Below are 20,421 nucleotides of genomic sequence, written 5' to 3' on the forward strand. Positions count from 1 at the left end.
CTGGTACAACAGTCCGGTTATTTCAAAAAAACCGGCGATCATTTGCTTGGAACTACTTTTGTTTGATTTGGCTCGACTTGACAGACCCATACAGTCGATTTTTGTTTAGTTTCGGGTTCATATATATAGATCTATGATCAGTCGCCTGTCACGATCTTATAGACGTGATTGAAGCACCGAAATTTAATTTTTTCATGATTCAATCTGGTACAACAGTCCGGTTATTTCAAAAAAACCGGCGATCATTTGCTTGGAACTACTTTTGTTTGATTTGGCTCGACTTGACAGACCCATACAGTCGATTTTTGTTTAGTTTCGGGTTCATATATATAGATCTATGATCAGTCGCCTGTCACGATCTTATAGACGTGATTGAAGCACCGAAATTTAATTTTTTCATGATTCAATCTGGTACAACAGTCCGGTTATTTCAAAAAAACCGGCGATTATTTGCTCGGAACAACTTTTGTTTGATTTGGCTCGACTTGACAGACCCATACAGTCGATTTTTGTTTAGTTTCGGGTTCATATATATAGATCTATGATCAGTCGCCTGTCACGATCTTATAGATGTGATTGAAGCACCGAAATTTAATTTTTTCATGATTCAATCTGGTACAACAGTCCGGTTATTTCAAAAAAACCGGCGATCATTTGCTTGGAACTACTTTTGTTTGATTTGGCTCGACTTGACAGACCCATACAGTCGATTTTTGTTTAGTTTCGGGTTCATATATATAGATCTATGATCAGTCGCCTGTCACGATCTTATAGACGTGATTGAAGCACCGAAATTTAATTTTTTCATGATTCAATCTGGTACAACAGTCCGGTTATTTCAAAAAAACCGGCGATCATTTGCTTGGAACTACTTTTGTTTGATTTGGCTCGACTTGACAGACCCATACAGTCGATTTTTGTTTAGTTTCGGGTTCATATATATAGATCTATGATCAGTCGCCTGTCACGATCTTATAGACGTGATTGAAGCACCGAAATTTAATTTTTTCATGATTCAATCTGGTACAACAGTCCGGTTATTTCAAAAAAACCGGCGATCATTTGCTTGGAACTACTTTTGTTTGATTTGGCTCGACTTGACAGACCCATACAGTCGATTTTTGTTTAGTTTCGGGTTCATATATATAGATCTATGATCAGTCGCCTGTCACGATCTTATAGATGTGATTGAAGCACCGAAATTTAATTTTTTCATGATTCAATCTGGTACAACAGTCCGGTTATTTCAAAAAAACCGGCGATCATTTGCTTGGAACTACTTTTGTTTGATTTGGCTCGACTTGACAGACCCATACAGTCGATTTTTGTTTAGTTTCGGGTTCATATATATAGATCTATGATCAGTCGCCTGTCACGATCTTATAGACGTGATTGAAGCACCGAAATTTAATTTTTTCATGATTCAATCTCACAGCGTCGATGTTTTCTGGTACAACAGTCAATTTTTGACGACCTTCACGAAATTTATCCCGTAGCGGAGTGCGACTACGATTGAATTCGGAAAACTAACGAGTCCATTTATTTGTTTTTGTTGTTTCTTCGTGTTTTTGAAAGCAACTTGTATAATATACAATCTCTTGGTAACGTGTAACGTGAGGTAATAATTTTCTCGAGACTTACCTTACCAAGAAACAGGTAAAAGAATGATAATTGAATCACTTGAAGGTCGGGCAAAGATATGCCAACAAGGTGGGGCTCTAACATGAAAATATTATATAAAATAACAAACATATAGAATATATATTTCAGGTTTGTGTTTTAAAACATTCCGACATCTTGTTGAACGTTGGGTTGTTCGGAAACATGAGTCACTATCACTTTATTGCAAACTGTTTCTATAGAAAGGAAAAAAATATTTCAAAGGTACAACTTTCTAATTTACTACAATAATTTTATAAAAGTGAAAAATACGTGCATTTAATTGCGATATTTCATACTATATTTACCTAAAAAGCTTTTACACTTCCCCTTTCACTTTTTCAGTTGAATAATATATTAAAATTTTCTTCTTTCATTTGTAATTATAATTATGAATTGCAAAGTAGTTAAAAAGTGCAATTGATGTAAAAAAAAACAATAATTAAATAAGTGTAATACCTACAATTAATTGCAAATACGAAAATCAACTAAACAGGATACAGTATTTATGTGATATCAATTAATCGTTCGAGAATTGTGATTTAGTTTTTAGACAACGAAAAAATAGAAATTTTAAGCTGTCGATAAAAAATCGACAAAATCATCCATGTTTATGTAAATGTAAATTGTTTTAAGGGAATTAAACGCAATTTGGAGTCTAAAACTTAATAATAATTTGACATTTCATCACCGTTCCATTAGAGCAGCTTAGAACGTTAAATTCTGCATGGTACACCAGGATTTGTTGGTTAGGTTAGGTTATTTTTGTTTTGTTTATATCCAGCAGCCATTTTGTAAAAATATTTATAAGGTTAAGACATTAAATGCAACTTCGTCAAACAAATTATCCCGATATTCATTAAAATATTGGATTTTAAACAAATAATACAAATAAAGCACAATATAATTGATAACTTTTATATGCACAATGATAATAGAAATAACAAACAAAACGAAAACTTCACTATCAATATAAAATTGTTTACTTTCGCGCCTTTAACTATGTAAGCAGACTCATCTAGGGCTCTAAACCAAAAATACAAAATTTACTCGACTTTGCGTCACCTACGTAAATCCACCTTCAAAATGTGCATACGCTAAATGGCACACATTACAGGCCAATCAGAAAGTCGAACCAATTGTAGGCGTAGCTAGCCAAATTTAAACAGAATGTAGTGGCTATATAAAATCAACCGTCAAGGGTAAAGCATATAACCACCCCCATAGTAATGTAACCACTACACGCCCCTTTACATCCATGATTTTGCTTATCGTTTAAAATTCATTCAAAATGTTTCAAAGAGTTTGAAAGAGTTATTAAAATATAAATTAAATCACAAAATTGCAATTGCAACAAAAACCAATTCTAGAAATAAAGTCAGTTGAAGAAATTGGGTTTTCTTTCAATTTTATCGCCGTCGTTGACGTTCGAAGTGTTCGGGTAAAGTCGGTATCAGCTGGTTTCTGATTGGAATGTCTGCCATTTAGCGATTTGAAATCAGTAGTGATTTTTAGAATATCTTTTTCTTATTAATTAAAATTGACATTGACACTTTGCTTCAAATATAACCTATAAATACTTATAGGGAAGAAAATTGGGAAATTAGACAAATTTTTTTTTCTCCGCTACTGATAATAAAGTTTTAATCGGATTTAACAACATCCGGTATGACCCCTTTCATAATCTGACCATCAATTGAAAATTAGACATGTTCGACACTTGAAAGTTTGCAAAAATTATTTATGTAAATTCATTATAATAAACAAACACGATGACCTACTTTAAAGTATTTGGTCTTGATAGGTCCACAGGTTAATACCGCCTTTTAAGTTGGCAGGTGTTTCTAATAATGTGTTTTCTCACGATCATATTCGTTAATTGAAAACAGGAAAATAAAACGAAAAGATAACGAAAACATCATTCAACATAATATCAAGTGTTTGGGATAAACTTGATGAGCTCGTTAACTTTCATTAAATAAATCAACAAACAAAGTTTCAGTAAAGTTTATCGAACTACTTAATTTAATTCAATCGTTATTAGACTGTTTACAACAGACTTTTACACAGTTGTTTTAACTTACACTTGACGTTTGGCAACAATCGAAATAGTACGAGAAAATTCACGTCATCAGCTAGATGAACGCAGCAGTATTGGAAGTTATTTAATATATCATTCTGTAAATGGATATTTTTCTTTGGTAATATTAAGTTCAAAAATATTTATATAATTAACAACTCTTTTATAACTATTACAATTAATAAATAAATACACGATTAGGAAAAATGGGGGACTGAACGCGCCATCTCACGGTGATAACATCAACTAATTTTAATGTCTATTTATCATTTCATAGTTGAGGAATTTACGAATTTATACATTTTCAACCTATTTCTAAAAGGAGGTAGTGAATATTAAATAGAATTGTTAATAAACCTCAAAATTTCGAAATATTTCTAATAAATTGACGATGGTTAGCATATTAATAACATTTCTAAATGTGCATTGAGTGAATATAAACTAACGAGTGTGACATCTCTTAGCCTTATTATGAATTAGGTTAGATGTCTAATTATTCCCTCATAGAATCAGTTCATAATTGGTTTTAAAGGTATTTTTTAGTTAAGTAGATGTTATAAAAACTTGTCGATGAAAATATAACTTTTTAAAATCATTCTCGACAGCCAGGCGCAGCTTATCGTATTTCTTTTAAGTTGACAAATATCAACTAACGAGTACGACATCTCTCGGTGGTGTTATACACTATATTCGACATATGGTTACAGATAACTACTGAACGATTGAAACTGATGTCAAATTTATTGTTTTTCTGAAAATGAAGTGACCGATATATCTATATTTGTGTTAATAGAAAAAGTGGTTTTGTTTAATTAATTTTCAATAATAATTTATACAGAACGCTGATTTAAATTGAGTTTTATAATTATTATAAGCAATTTAAATTCTAGATATTGTAAAAATAAACAGGAACTTCCGATTTACGAAATTATTTAATGCCTATTAATTCTAAACACATTCCTTAGAAGTTACGTCGGTATTTCTCTATTAAGAAACCAGACTTTCATAACAAAATAACTATTATTATAATATTTTTGGTTCAACAGTTTTAATAAACGATTATAAACAGATAATTTAACGTAATGCAACTAGAAGGTTACTATGCAAAATGAAAGCCATATTAGACGATGGAATAGTTTGTGAAAACGGCGTGACCTGAATTCTAACACTAACTTATACTTATATACGGGCAACATAGATAAGATACCTACGTCCTCCATTACATAATTAATTTAATGTCTACCAGACATTATCGTTAATAAAAAACGCTTCAAGGGTGTGACGAAATTCGCGGAAATTGATCTGTAATTTTACACTATTTACAAAGCTCCATTTTGTCCATTTTATATCATTTTTTAAGTCATAATTTTGCTTAAAAACGTGCGGAGTTTTTCACTAAAAATCAACCCCCTATATCAAATACGTTTCATATAGAAGTTACAAGAAGGTTTAAGTTTAACAAATTTGCTACAGAATTTCACATATAATAAATAGTATATTACGTAACAAGAGTTGTAAGAGTTACGTACGAAGTGAAAAATTTCATGAGTAACGTACTATACTTTTTCTACGCCCATTCATACATACTACTTAAGAAAACGTGTCCTATTTTTAAAAAAATTGCATAATGTGCTGCCTACATTTAGGGGCATCACTTTTTCAATCCTGAATATATCTCGCTAATGCTAAAAGTTTTTATGTTGTTTAATTGACTAAATTTTCAATTTGATTGAACCAAGAAATTTAAGTTTTCTTCTAAAAACGCACGTGTATGTTATGAGATCTTATGAGAAATGTCATTTACATGGAATGTTGACAGTGCGATTTTTGACATTTACAGATATGGGCGTAGAAAAAATCAAATAACTATAATAGTGAAAAGTGTGTGTCCCAAATAAATCGAGAAAAGGCAATAAAATAACGGTTTATTAAGGATTATTGTTACTAGAGATGAGATTTGAGTCGTATTTCCTGTAACAAAAAAAATTTCCATATAATTTGATCAAAAACAAATGCTAAGTTGTTGTTTTTTAGTGAAAAAGCTGGCTTGTGATCTTTTTAGACCGTGCAATTACATGGACTGTCACTTTGGTCAAAAAAGTGGCTTCGTACGAAAAGCACTAACATCGAAATGATCTTGGTCTATTCAATATTTCCTTTGCTGTTTTTAATAACCCCAAATGAATCGGTAAACGTTTTATTTTTTTTTAGAGTTCGATTCTTTTAAATGAACTGGAAACAATATTAACTGTTTCAGCAGAATCGTGTAATTGGATGTTCAGCATAAAAAATCAGAATTTGGTGGAAAATTGGTTTCTTATTGGTCGGCTAAAGTGAAGGAAATGACTGAGAAATTTTGTTCAAATCCAGGAGAAGTCTCATAAAAATATTTTTTGACATAATTTGACATTGAAAAATATTTTCTGTCAAAATTAGAATTGGAAAAGTTTCTTTTTTATCAAATTCATCATGGGAAAACTATCTTCCGTAAGACAGACTTTGAAATGCCTGGAAAAGTCTCTTTTTTATCAAATTCATCATGGGAAAACTATCTTCCGACATATTTAGACTTTGAAAAGCCTTCTTTGTTGAAATTATACTTGGAAGAGCATCTTTTTGATCTAATTCATCATGGGAACACTATCTTCCGACAGACAGACTTTCAAAAGCCTAGAAAAGTCTCTTTTTCATCAACTTAATCATGGGAAAACTATCTTTACACATATTTTGACTTTGAATAGACTTCTCTGTTGAAATTATATTTGAGAAAGCGTATTTTTGATCAAATTCTTCTTGGGAAAACTATCTTCCTTTTTATTCATTTTTCAGACAATTATAGTTGAAAACTATTTGAAAAGCCTTGGAATTCCTTTTTTGATCAATTTCAACTAGGAAAATAATCTATTTTTTGACATATTTACACTTTGAAAAGAAGTTTCTGTTAAAATAAGACTAGGAAAACCCCTTTTTGACATAATTTGATTTTGAAAAATCTTTTTCGTTAAAATTACAAATAGAAAAACTTTTGTCTGATCAAATTTTGTCAAAACTAGACTTTGGAAAGCCTTTTTTGTTCAAATCAAGGAGACGTCGAAATCAAATAACAAGAAAAAACGAATGAAATATTTATGACCATGAGCGGCATATGAATTATTATATTTTTGCTTTCACTAACAGCTGTTTCACGTAAATTTTGCTTTCGGGAAAAGTTTATTTTTTTCGAGTAAACAATACATTTTGTTATGTAAAAGTGGTCGCTTGTATAATTTTAGCACATCGATAAAAATACCAAATTCTTCGTTTTATATCATTTCAAACAGTTTCGCAACATGTATACTTAAAAAACCGGTCGGATCTATTCTAAAAACGTTGTTTAAAAGTAATTGAAGACATTCCAAAGAAGTACGCGTCCTTGCCTGGCAACCTTCGAAAGTACAAAGCGATTACGTGTATCAATGCGTTGTTCTGAAGGTTCTAAAATACGTTAGCAGCCTTTGATTCTGTCAAAAGCAGGTTTTTCGAGTCAAAGAACCCGTTGAATGACCGTTACAGCTCGATATTAAATATTTTGGAAGTATTTGTAATGAGAATAATAAAGAAGACAATCATTATATTAATCTTTAAAATTGGAAATTTCTTTTTCAACAGCATAGTTAATATCTTGAAATTGTAATTTTGACGTAATTAAACTTTGAAAGGTCTTTTCTTTTAAATTTTTTATTTAAATTATACTCTGAGAAGCCCTTTAAGACAAAATTTAACGTGGAAAAGTCATTTTTGGAGTCAAAGTGAGACTTGGTGTAAAAAAATCTTTTTTATCAAAATTTGACTGGAAACCTCAATTTTCTAGCCAAATTTTGACATAATTAAACTTTGAAAAGCCTTTCCTTTTAAATTTTTTATTTAAATTATACTCTGAGAAGCCCTTTAAGACAAAATTTAACGTGGAAAAGTCATTTTTGGAGTCAAAGTGTGACTTGGTGTAAAAAAATCTTTTTTATCAAAATTTGACTGGAAACCTCAATTTTCTAGCCAAATTTTGACATAATTAAACTTTGAAAAGCCTTTCCTTTTAAATTTTTTATTTAAATTATACTCTGAGAAGCCCTTTAAGACAAAATTTAACGTGGAAAAGTCATTTTTGGAGTCAAAGTGAGACTTGGTGTAAAAAAGTCTTTTTTATCAAAATTCGACATGGAAAACTCAATTTTCTGGCCAAATTTTGACGTAATTAAACTTGGAAAAGCCTTTTCTTTTAAATTTTTTATTTAATTAGACTTTGAAAAATCCTTTAAGACAAAATTTAACGTGGAAAAGTCATTTTTAGAGTCAAAGTGAGACTTGATGTAAAATAGTCTTTTTTATCAAATTTCGACATGGAAAACTCAATTTTCTTGCCAAATTTTGACATAATTAAACTTGGAAAAGCCTTTTCTTTTAAATTTTTTATTTAATTAGACTTTGAAAAATCCTTTAAGACAAAATTTAACGTGGAAAAGTCATTTTTGGAGTCAAAGTGAGACTTGGTGTAAAAAAGTCTTTTTTATCAAATTTCGACATGGAAAACTCAATTTTCTGGCCAAATTTTGACGTAATTAAACTTTGATTCTGTCAAAAGCAGGTTTTTCGATTCAAAGAACCCGTTAAATGACCGTTACAGCTCGATATTAAAGACAATCATCATATTAATCTTTAAAATTGGAAATTTCATTTTTTTAAATAACAAAGTTAATATCTTGACGTTGTAATTTAATACTGGCGTCAAACTTAATAAAAATTCAACATATGTTTTTTAATAATATCTTCTATAATTTATTATTTAGATATTACTTTTTTTATGGCCTCATCTGAGGTTTCATTGAGGCTGAATTTATTATTACGACATATTATTGTGCTTATATTGTAATTTTATTGTGTTTTAGACGGCACTTAAAGGCTTCTGAAGCCTTCGAGTTTATAATTACAGATAAGTGGAATTTAATAATGAAGCTAACAATTTGTGTTTGTTTCACGACATTAAACATTAGATGTATCATTTACTTTTAATGCCACATTGTTTTCTGTTTAATAATATTATAAATTATTCATATAACTTGTATGTACAAAGAATCGATAAATTTCAGTTTGATATCAAATATATAAAAAGAACTGTCGATATAATTTGAAGAAACGTTAATAAGTTATAAGTTTAGTTAATATTTGAGCCATTTTTTGACAAAATTGGATTTGGAAAAGTCTTTTTCGGTGAAATTACACTTAGAGATGCCTGATTTTAACAAATTTAACATGACAAAGCAATTTTTTGATATAATAAGCGTTTTTTGATAAAATTTAATAGAGGCAAGTCATTTTTAGAGAGATAATGAGAATTGGACTAGAAAAATCTCGTTTTTATCAAATTTCGACATGGAAAACTCAATTTTCTGGCCAAATTTTGACGTAATTAAACTTGGAAAAGCCTTTTCTTTTAAATTTTTTATTTAATTAGACTTTGAAAAATCCTTTAAGACAAAATTTAACGTGGAAAAGTCATTTTTAGAGTCAAAGTGAGACTTGATGTAAAATAGTCTTTTTTATCAAATTTCGACATGGAAAACTCAATTTTCTGGCCAAATTTTGACATAATTAAACTTGGAAAAGCCTTTTCTTTTAAATTTTTTATTTAATTAGACTTTGAAAAATCCTTTAAGACAAAATTTAACGTGGAAAAGTCATTTTTAGAGTCAAAGTGAGACTTGATGTAAAATAGTCTTTTTTATCAAATTTCGACATGGAAAACTCAATTTTCTGGCCAAATTTTGACATAATTAAACTTGGAAAAGCCTTTTCTTTTAAATTTTTTATTTAATTAGACTTTGAAAAATCCTTTAAGACAAAATTTAACGTGGAAAAGTGATTTTTGGAGTCAAAGTGAGACTTGGTGTAAAAAAGTCTTTTTTATCAAAATGGTACCTGATTTTTTGATCTAATTAATTACGAAAATACCTTTTTTGGCATACTTACAGGTGTTTTTTGATAAATTTGTACTTGGAAAACACATTCTTTCCACCAAATTAGACTTTTAAAGGATTTTTTCAATACGATTTACAGTTTGAATCATTTTTGACAAAATTAAACTTTTTTTTTGACAACTTTTGACTTGGAAAAGCCCATTTTTGATCAAATTAGACTGGTTTTTTTTCATTAAATAATCCTTTGATTTGGAAACCCATTTTTTTTACAAAATTGGACCCGTAAAATTATTGTCTCGACTAAATTAAATTCAGGAAAAGTCATTTTTTAATCACAGCAAAGTTATTTTTTTGTGAACAATGAGACTTTCATTCGGAAATCTTATTCTTAAGACCGAATTAAAACTGGATAATTCGTTTTATGGTCAAATTACACTTGGAAAAAATCATATTAATATCAACTCGGATTCTACTCCTACTGAGTCCCATTCTACACTGGTTTGAGTCAGTACGTCAACGCAAAATGTCTATTTTCATTGATAAGCGATGAGATAAGTATACTAAATGTACATAAAGACTTAGAGCTTCCATAGAACGACTTTAATTTCAACACAACACAACTAATTCAACCTTTATATTTATTTGTTTACTTTCTAGTATTCTAGAAAATACTTTCTGATATAAATGCGTGCTTGTTTAGCAGCGGAAGTCAGTAAATGATCTGTTGTCATCCCGAACACACTGGGATCGACAAGTGAACGGCGTGTTTAAATAAATTAATATGTTAACAATTAGATAAATGTAGTTTTAAATCTCAGTGTATAATTGAATGAATTGTGACTAGTTCAGAATACTTAGTGTTAAATTAAAAATAAATAAACTATCATCTTACCTTGTAAGTGGATCTACGATCAATGCAATAAGTGTGACGGCTGCTATGATACACGCCAAGTATATCATCGAAATTTCGTAAATTTCTTTATCGTCTGGCCTTTCCAAATTCTCGTTATTATTAATGGTGTTAACACAGAAATTTGCTCCACAAAGGTCGTAATTAGTACCGTTGGAAGAATGACTACCTCCACCTCCATGAGGATTACTGAGAACTGAAAATAAAAAAAACAAGCATTTATATAAACCAAAGTATAATAATTGTTTTCTTTTTATTTTTAAACGTTTTAATATTTTCCTTCAACATATTCACTCCACCAGTACTTGATTGGAAACGTTTTGCAAACAATTTACCGAACAGTTTCATTCACAATAAAATTCTGGGTAAATCAATTTTGTAACTAAAGAATTTCGTCCTCTTTTGTTTTTATGTTGGTACTTTTCCTTTCTTGGTTAAGTCTGTCTTCTTTTTTATCAACAACTGACCTCGAAGTTCAACATAGAAAGTTGTTTACCACCCAATATTAAGATATCTTGAGTTTACTAACATCAGCATCAACCAGATCAGCTGGTGATCTCCTTGAATATGTCACCAACGTATGGACTGAAGCTATAGAGAAATATGGGGAATCCATAGCAATTTCACTGGACATATCGAAGGCTTTTGACAAGGTTTGGCATGTCGACATTGTAAATAAATTAATATCGTACGGTTTGTGAAACGATCCATCCAGTACACACCTCAGTAAGTCAACTCTGGTGTTTTACAGGAATACATCTTGTCACCTATTAATTTTCTCTTGTAGATCGACGATCTAATCAACAAAACGAGTCCAAAGGCAGCGACAGATCACCACCATCAATACCAATATCGAAAATATTCTCGAGTGGGTGGAACTGATCGAGTTTAATGCAGCAAAGACCAAGGATGCGGGTTTTACAAAGAAGACTGGCACTGTAGTTCAGGATTTGGTCCTGTCTGGATATTAAATGTCACCATCACCGCAAATTCGCTTGTTGAGTGCTAGGGTTGTGAGCAACATGTCCTGGCATAGTCACATGGTCGAATTAGCTAAGACCAAAAAATCTACTCAACAAAACGAGTCCAAAGGCAGAGACAGATCACCACCATCAATACCAATATCGAAAATATTCTCGAGTGGGTGGAACTGATCGAGTTTAATGCAGCAAAGACCAAGGATGCGGGTTTTACAAAGAAGACTGGCACTGTAGTTCAGGATTTGGTCCTGTCTGGATATTAAATGTCACCATCACCGCAAATTCGCTTGTTGAGTGCTAGGGTTGTGAGCAATATGTCCTGGCATAGTCGCATGGTCGAATTAGCCAAGACCAAAAAGCTATATACTCCGTAGCAGCTTTTAATTCTCTACAAGGTCAAGATTCGTTTATCTTTAGAGTGTTGCTCAATATAGAAGAGAACAATTCTACTTCTAGACGATTCAGATTTGATCAGAATCTAGGATAGCTTAGAGCATGGAAGAAAGGTCGTTGACCTTTACAACTACAACAGGTGCTCTTCCGAACGAACCAATATGATCCTAGTTAGAGCAGTGCTTGCTTTTTACATAAAAAAAAAGAGAAAAATGGAAAAATGAATGGAAAGTACATCGAAATATCTCAATTCACTTAAATTATGATTAAAATAAGGAGTATCTGTGACTTTCGGATTACGATTGGTTTTGATTTTGGAATTTTATAACGAATTTGTTGTTTTTTCATGTAATTTACCATCAGTGGATCCAGCTGCTGGTGTTATCGACAATAACGCGTGGAACTGGAAGAACCAGGAATATTTGTCGATAAAATAATTGTCATTATATTAAAATATTTAGTTCTAAAAGGCTCTATATTTATTTCATTACCTTTTAGATGAAGATGTATTAAAGAACCAGTTTTTTTTCTATATCTTAGACTACAGTGGTTTACCTTGTTTTATTAATACTTGCTAAATGAAACATTAATTTTCTTTTGTCCGTTGTTTATGTAAGAAACGACTGCGCATGCCTGGCGCGTCACTAATTGACAGTAAGAGGATATCATTAGGATTTTAAAATGACGTAATAGTGATTATTTTCAAATAATTGATTTCTTTATAAGTATCGTAGTCGCTAATAGTTTTTTGTTATTAAATAAGCAATTTAAATCTTCCATTCAAGGTAAACATACTTCAAAGTTTTATGACAATTTGTCGGTTTACAATTCATTGCTATTGTTAACTTTTTACGCAGCCATTTTCAATCTTATTTTCGTTTATATGTCTCTGATATATTATTTTGTATGAACTACAAAAATTATCTTAAATAGAAAGTACACAATTAGATTAGAAATTAAGAAAATCCTTTTATTCTCATTGTGTTAGTATCTAACCTATTATTTGGTTTTATGAGAACAATTAAACGATTAAAGTCCAATAGAGAATATTTGTTTTCATATTTGAATAAACATTTAAAGAATGAAATTGTTATTATTTTAAAGAATTATAACAAATTTCGAGACAATAATATTTATAAATTGAATTACGAGAAATACAGATTTGAATATACGAGGTCCAGCTATTAAATAACGAGACTGGTTACAAAAAACGGTTTTATTATAAAAATTATTCCATTTCCATACGATTTTTCCATTAATCGAAGCAGAGTTGGACGTTTTCTTTGGTGAGGGCCTTTAGGAGCTCTGCTTTACCGCTTCCATCGACTCAAATCGGTTTTCAAAGCAGATTTTATCTTCGGAAACAAATAAAAGTCGCACGGTGTCAAATCTGGTGAGTACTAGCCAAATATTACTTCACAGAAACGCTTTATGAGCAGGTGCGTTGTCCTGGTGCAAAATCTTTCTCGCAGTGTTGCCAAAATTGACAAATAATAAATCTGGTTAACAGTCTGACCCTCTGGAACTCATTCAGTCATCACGATACCGTTAATGTCGAAAAAAACTGTCAACATTGCCTTGAATTTTAATTTGCTTTCTCTGCCCTCACTAAAGCGCTTACAGCACTCAAAAACACGCGCACGAGATAGAGAATTGTCCCCATAGGCGTCTTGCAACAATTTATAGCATTCACTGGAAGTTTTTTTCAATTTAACGAGAAATTTGAGAATGGTTTTAGACACGTTCGTTTTAAAACCGTTACTGCGCAAATACTATAATAGTGACGCGTCTAGGGCGCCATCTAGGCGAGCAGGCTCGTTATTTAATAGCCAGACCTCGTATTCACGAATGTCTAGCGAACTAAACTGGTCAGTTGATCCTTTTGTGTCTCGCTATAAGCTTAAGAGAATGAACTGAGTGATTTCTGTCTTTTATGGTGTTTTTTATACATATACCACTAAACTAAACTAAAAGTTGCTTTAGTTCAAGATGGAAACGTTATGCCATCCATTTCTTCACTCAGTTCCAATGAATTAGGCATAATATAATGTTACGAGTTTATATTATAAACCATGAAACCGGTCCTGTGCCAATATGTCGTCTAAACTAAAGTTTGGTGGACGCGCCGGGTATTTCTTGAGAGGTATGCTTGTCTTTGTGACTTTAAACTTCATTTACGACAAACTAAGAATTTCTAGGAAACAAACGTTCTGGTAGAAAGTGAACGCAACGGTTTATTTAAATAAATTAGTGTTAGTGGTTGAGTTTTAGTGAATAGTTACTGTATAAATACACCTTTTTGTGATTGAAAATTGTTTAAATGGATGAGAACAGCATTTCAATACCCCGGCTGGTGTTTCAAGTATATTTATATTGATAATTTTTGGTAAGTTGGTTCAGTTTACAAGAAAAATCGCAGTGATATTTTTAATTGTACGTACCTAATGAAGAAATGAGGTTTCCCCATAATTCAGCGGTTTGCCATGCCAAGAAGAAGAAGCCGAAGAACCTTACGATAATACCGTCAACAGCTTGATCTGTTAATTTGGCATAAACTCCGGCGGCTTGTGTGAGATACGTTGCCTTCGACGCCCACATGGGAGCGGCGCCGATACCGACGAGTATACCAGCTGGTATTAACGTGTAAAACCTAGGATAAAATTGAGCGGCAATGTATGGTGCGTAACACATCAATGAAAAACAAAGTGTCCACTTAACGGTGAGTTTTTTTATAACGAACGTAGGCACGAAAATGCAACTCACTACTAGTGCCGCGTAAATTGCACAAAGGGACACCGTACCGAGTCCGTCTTTAGCGTTTATACTACTTTGTAGATTTGCCGTTCCCTGGAAAGCTGTGAATTGGATCATGAAGGCGCACGAAATCGTCGAAACGTTTTTGAGGATTCTCCATTTTTCTTTAGTCGACAATTTGAATTTGCCTTGTTGGAAAGCTTCTTCGTCGGTTATGTCCCGCGGGGGTTTCTTTGGGCCTCCATTATTAGAATCGCCTTTGAAAGCTTTATTGTCGTAAGCTCCGGTCACCGATACTGTGTATACGTCGTTGTGGTTATTGGATCCGTCATGGCCGTGGTTGGCGTTATCGCCACCGCTTTCGCCGCCTACTCCGAGGGACGCGGTCATCTCTGATGGGCCGCGATCACCCTCCTCGATCTGTAACAAAACCAGCTATTCATCTACTGATACTTTAACAATTTTTGAATATATATTATCAATTGACAAAATAAAATCGCAAATATTAATTATTTCGCGTCTCGGTATATCTTTTAATTTATATATATATATATATATATATATATATATATATATATATATATATATATATATATATCATACTGTGTAAACTTTTATAATGATACACAAAAGAATCATGGACTTTTAGACTTGGTTAGGGTAAAATCGAAAGTTTTGTAGGTTTTTTGGTAGCCTGGTGAACCAGTTCCAGTTCATGGCCGAAAAAAGACAATAATACAGCTACGGCTGTATCCGTTCCTGCATAGCAACTCAGAGTGATCTCACTCACACATCGACTACAAAAACTCGGTTCGTCACGCCCTTTTTCTCTCCAATTAATTCATTTTTTTGTCGGTGTTGGCGGACAGACATAAAACGAGTGGATACTAAAGTTACCATAACCTCAAATTTGCAGTTACCTTACGTCAAGGCTACAACTGAAATTAACCAAATCCTATGTCTCTATTACACACAAAAACAATTTAACAAATCTCCCTCTCTTTCTAAGGAGGTCCATAACCAAAAAAAAGTATAGAAACAGAAGAAACAAATAAAACAAATGATAACAGCAGACGAAGCCTAAAACGATAAAGAAAACCAAAAAGAAAACTACTCAATTAGATGAGATTATTGATATATCAATTTTTATAGGTGAAATTCTATTTTCCTTTTCCTTATTCATATTTGAATCTATTTGCCTAATCCTATTTTGTCATTGTCCACCTACTCCATTTTTAGAATTAATTAAAGGGCTCAATACTGGACAATGCGAAAAAAGCGCACAATCATTTGCCAATTGAAATCAAGACACTTAGTCTACTTAAGTCATCTTAGTAGCTATTAAAGTCAAAAAAGAATCTCTTGGTAATAAATCTGGACTATATTACGTGACTTCTGATTTTTTCCTTCGTTATTGTACATGCCACCCGTGAGTCTTGAATGAGATCTTCACCGGTAGATCTTTCATGTGGATTCGTCCCGAAGAACTTTTATTAACTGTATGGCAAGTAATACCAACTGAAAAAGAGTTCGGACATCCATTGGTTGACGTTAATCTTGATAGACGTTTTGGGACTTCCCTGTTCCTAATGTTCTCTAACCTAATATTAAGAATATGTTATGACACAGAAGCAAATAAAGTGATAATGCTGCGTTAAAAGTAAAAAATAGAAAATGTTTCGATATGCAAGCTGAGTCGACTTCCTTTAGAATATACTTGAATGTATATAAATAGACATCGCAAATCTGCCTACGTATTACGAGAAACGCCATAATCATAACCGGACTCTCAAGCTTTTTATTCTATTTATTTCATAACGTTACTTTCTGTATTTAGAATAATAAATTAAACCGGTTTTAAGAAGTAATCTCATTGCGATATTAACAGTTATATGAAATCATTTGTACAATTACAAACATTTATTCATGTCATTTTATATTACTAAAAGTGAATTACAGGGGTCATAATTATCTATGGAATATTGTATGTGTCAAAAAACTTCGAATTCTGTGGCGCATGGACGTATATTAGGTTAGGTTTATACGGGCAGCTCGATCTAGATAAATCCTGTTTCACTTATAGACAGAGATTTGGAAACTTAGTTCACTAACGACTCTTCTTAATTTTTGACATTTGACGTCGTTTCTTCATTGATCCTTGGCCAAATCGCTTTGGTTATCGTGCAGTCACTTCTATATCGTGATTTTTGTGTCAATAACATCTTTAACAATTTCATCGGTACTAACATTGTGTCTTCGCCATTTTTAGCAAGCTTATCTATCATAGTGTCCAGGTACCCAGCAGAGTATTACTCTGGTGTCACGAATCCAGTGGAGCGTTTCGCGATTTTGATGATATTGTTTTTAAGGTTGTCTGAATAGACTGTTGTATTTCTCTATTGCAACTAATCGACGTGTTGTTATATTGGATAAACTAACCAAATAACAAATCAAAATCAGAGCAGTATCGATTCTTCGATTATAAACATGTTGTGCTTCGAGAAGTCATATAATTACTAAATAAAACACGGCCATGTATCCATTAATCTTTGAGTTGCAATATCTAAGAAAACTCCAAGTCGTACAGCTTCACTAGCTTCAATAGAGTCCTGATGTAGGACCTTCCAAGGTAAGAAAGAGAATATGTTAATCAATCAAATAGGAACTAACAAAGATACCAAAATGGAGAAATGAGGCAAACATGTCCGTTAATTTTATTCTATTTGGTTATTAACTCAATTCTATAAGTCGCGTTCAATTCTAATTATATTATCAATTAACTATATAAAATGCCTAAGGCAAAATAAAAAAATTGTCTTATAACATCATAAAATGTATTTTTTTTTTATTTAGTTGTGGGTTTTTACGAATGAGATCATGTTTAATCCCAATAATTATAGATATTATGTAATCTTCTAATGTTGGAATTCAAGATTGAGCAACAAAAAGGACATTAAAATCCTTTTGAGAATGCAGAAGAACTTATTGGAGGTGAAAACGAGATACATCCACCATTGACCAAAAAATTTGACGTATTTTGAACTCGTTCAAAATAGTTTGTTCCATTAACAGAATCATACCTACATTGATAGAAACAAACTATGTATTATCATGAACGAGTTCAGAATACCAGGAATATTGATACGACATGAAATTAACAATAACTATGTTTCTGAATCAGTTTAGGGGCCGATCGCAGGCGCACGTTTAAAAGTTCGCCGACTAATTAATTTAAGATGAAACTGAATGAAATGAAACAGATATTATACCTGAAAACTCAACAGTAACATACTGAAATAATACAGAAGACAATCTGAGCTTTTGGGGTAATGATTACGCAGTCCTAAAGGTTTAGAAAGGTGGAAGCAGTAAGAGGTACGGTTTTAGTGGATAGGGTGTCCTCAGGAACGATGCGGTAGTCCCACACATTGCACATAAAAAGTATTTCCACACCTCTCAAAAAAAAAAGAATCAATTTCAGAAAACTGGGAATCTTAAGCTGGGTGATGGTCTAGAACTCATAAGATAAAGTGCTGATGTGCAAACAAAGTAAAAATAGTTGAATTCAATTGTTAAGGGCATGAGCCAATTGAAAAAACTTGGAACAGATGGCAGGCAATTGTTCTTCTAAAAATAAGCAATTGGAAAAATTTAGGGAGGTCGAGGTTCGCACAGAAGAAGAGGGAGAAGATATAAATGATTTTATCCATTTTTAGTGCATGTAAGCTTCAAATCTAGCAAAAAAACTGTTTACTTTTCGTTTAACAACCAACCAAACATTAGTTAGGTAAGTTGAATGGAACCCTTGTGAAAAACTAACTAATATAGTTGAAAAAGTAACCCTCATATCGATTAGTCATTTTTTACTACCTTTTAATTACTTTATTCTAAATTCTGGATATACAGAAAAGTGTATTGTCTAACTACGTCCAAGATTCAAGTATTAAATTAGCAATATTTTCATTTATTACAATGTAACTAAATAATAATATAAATAAACATATCTTTTCTTGATGATTACTATTTTTAAAAAAGCATATTTTTAACCGGTCCTGCATAAACTGCATCTTGTTTGCTGCTGGATACTACCATGTGGGCGCAAAAGGTTGTAATTACCAAGGTCGTCCAGTTATTCAAAGGACGTCAACCCTGTGATACTGGTTTAAAAGAGTGTACATCGCGGTTTCCTTAAATATGTTATTTTTATAAGCCAATTACAGACTTCCTATGTTTTATGATGTAATGATATTAGTGTTAAAACTGCTAATTTTTTTACCTGATAGAAGAATCTATTTTAAATGCCCCTAGAATAGAAAAAAATTATTTTGCAAAAAGATTTTTCCATATTGAAAGTTTGTAAATAACTTATGTTCAATCAATATACACACAACTTTTAAATGGTCTTGATTAGAGTAATATTTATAATCTATTAAAATTTTTATATACAAGTTTATTAAAAGTAATTCAATTTCATATATCGAAATAAGCTATTAAATAAATATTATTATGACAGATGACACATATGTAATTTATTATAGATAACTCTTCTTTTTTATTTTCCTGAAGGCTGACTTTGTTTGATAACTCATCCATTTCTCTCTCTAATTTTTAAATCAGTATCGGGATTTGTTGTAAATTTAGAAAAATGAAAAGATTTATGTTTATAAAATAATTTAAAAGGAAAATTTCTTTCGTTCATCTATTGCTTTATTGTATAGAAGAAAATTTAAGAGAACTTGATATACTCTTCTTTTTTATATTTCTGGAGACAGCTTTGTTTGATACTTCAACCAATTTTCAAATGACTCAGAATTTGCTGGAAATTTAGAAAAATGAAAAGATTTATGTTCATAAAATAATTTAAAAGGAAAATTTCCTTGGTTCATCTATTGTTTCATTGTTTAGAAGAAAATTTTCTACTAAGAGGATAAAAAAAATAAAAAAACTATGAAAATCTATTGTTCTTTCTCATGATTTGTTTCATCAGTACTAAACACTATGTATTTTTTGGCCTGTCCTCTGTTTGAGATTTTCTACACTACTTGCATTAATATTACTTTAGAGTTTTATTAATATTTTAACTTTCTTTGAAACCCTTTTTTTCGTAATAAAAAACGGATTCATTTCAAAATATTTCGTATTGACTATCACATTTCGTCTCATAAAAACAAAAAGAGATGCAACTACTAAGTGAAAACATATTTCATAATTAACATATTAATATTAAAAACTAATTTATGTGCTACTTAATAAAAATTTTGTAGTTAGTGATAAATCCCACATTAAACGTGTCATAATGTGTGTAACCAACTTCATACTTCATGATCATTAGCAGTAACCAGTTAACACGTGTACGAATGAATCATAATTTTTTTCGGATAATTTTTTGTACCATATTTATCAAACGTAATGAGATAACAATGTTCATACCATCGATATAACTGTCGATCCTAGAACATCGATATTTTGAAAAGTGAAACATCGATGTTAGAAACATCGACCTACTCCATTTATTTTCAAAAAATAATTACAGAAAGTAGTATGTCTAATACCAAAACTAATCTGTCATTACATGTAAAATTTTTTTGAAACACTTTCATTATTATTGTTATGTTATATCGATGTTTGAAAAATAAATTTTGCGCACGACTGTACTACATTGCAAGTACGGTCCTGTACTACACGATCATCTCT

General features: G+C 31.5%; 1 protein-coding gene and 2 long non-coding RNA genes across 8 annotated transcripts in view; 1 reads left to right on the top strand and 2 right to left on the bottom strand.

The window, feature by feature from the left end:
• Positions 1 to 20,421, bottom strand: part of LOC130890673 (UNC93-like protein) — a 95,657-nt gene that overhangs the window by 8,788 nt on the left and 66,448 nt on the right. For all 6 annotated transcript variants that reach the window (XM_057794893.1, XM_057794889.1, XM_057794890.1 and 3 more), the window contains 2 exons: positions 14,415 to 15,147; positions 10,583 to 10,796 (listed from right to left, as the gene is read on the bottom strand). In XM_057794893.1, the coding sequence (XP_057650876.1) occupies positions 10,583 to 10,796; positions 14,415 to 15,117 (917 nt within the window). In that variant the 5' untranslated portion in view covers positions 15,118 to 15,147. The remainder of the gene's footprint in view (positions 1 to 10,582; positions 10,797 to 14,414; positions 15,148 to 20,421) is intronic.
• LOC130890676 (uncharacterized) lies at positions 16,871 to 18,744 on the top strand. Its single transcript, XR_009058774.1, has 2 exons — positions 16,871 to 17,021; positions 17,097 to 18,744. It is a non-coding gene; the product is annotated as an uncharacterized LOC130890676 (long non-coding RNA).
• On the bottom strand, positions 18,587 to 19,297 carry LOC130890675 (uncharacterized). Its single transcript, XR_009058773.1, has 2 exons — positions 19,004 to 19,297; positions 18,587 to 18,914 (listed from the first exon to the last, which is right to left on the bottom strand). It is a non-coding gene; the product is annotated as an uncharacterized LOC130890675 (long non-coding RNA).

This window comes from Diorhabda carinulata, chromosome 2 (genome assembly GCF_026250575.1).
Source record: "Diorhabda carinulata isolate Delta chromosome 2, icDioCari1.1, whole genome shotgun sequence".
Taxonomy (NCBI): Eukaryota; Metazoa; Arthropoda; class Insecta; order Coleoptera; family Chrysomelidae; genus Diorhabda; species Diorhabda carinulata.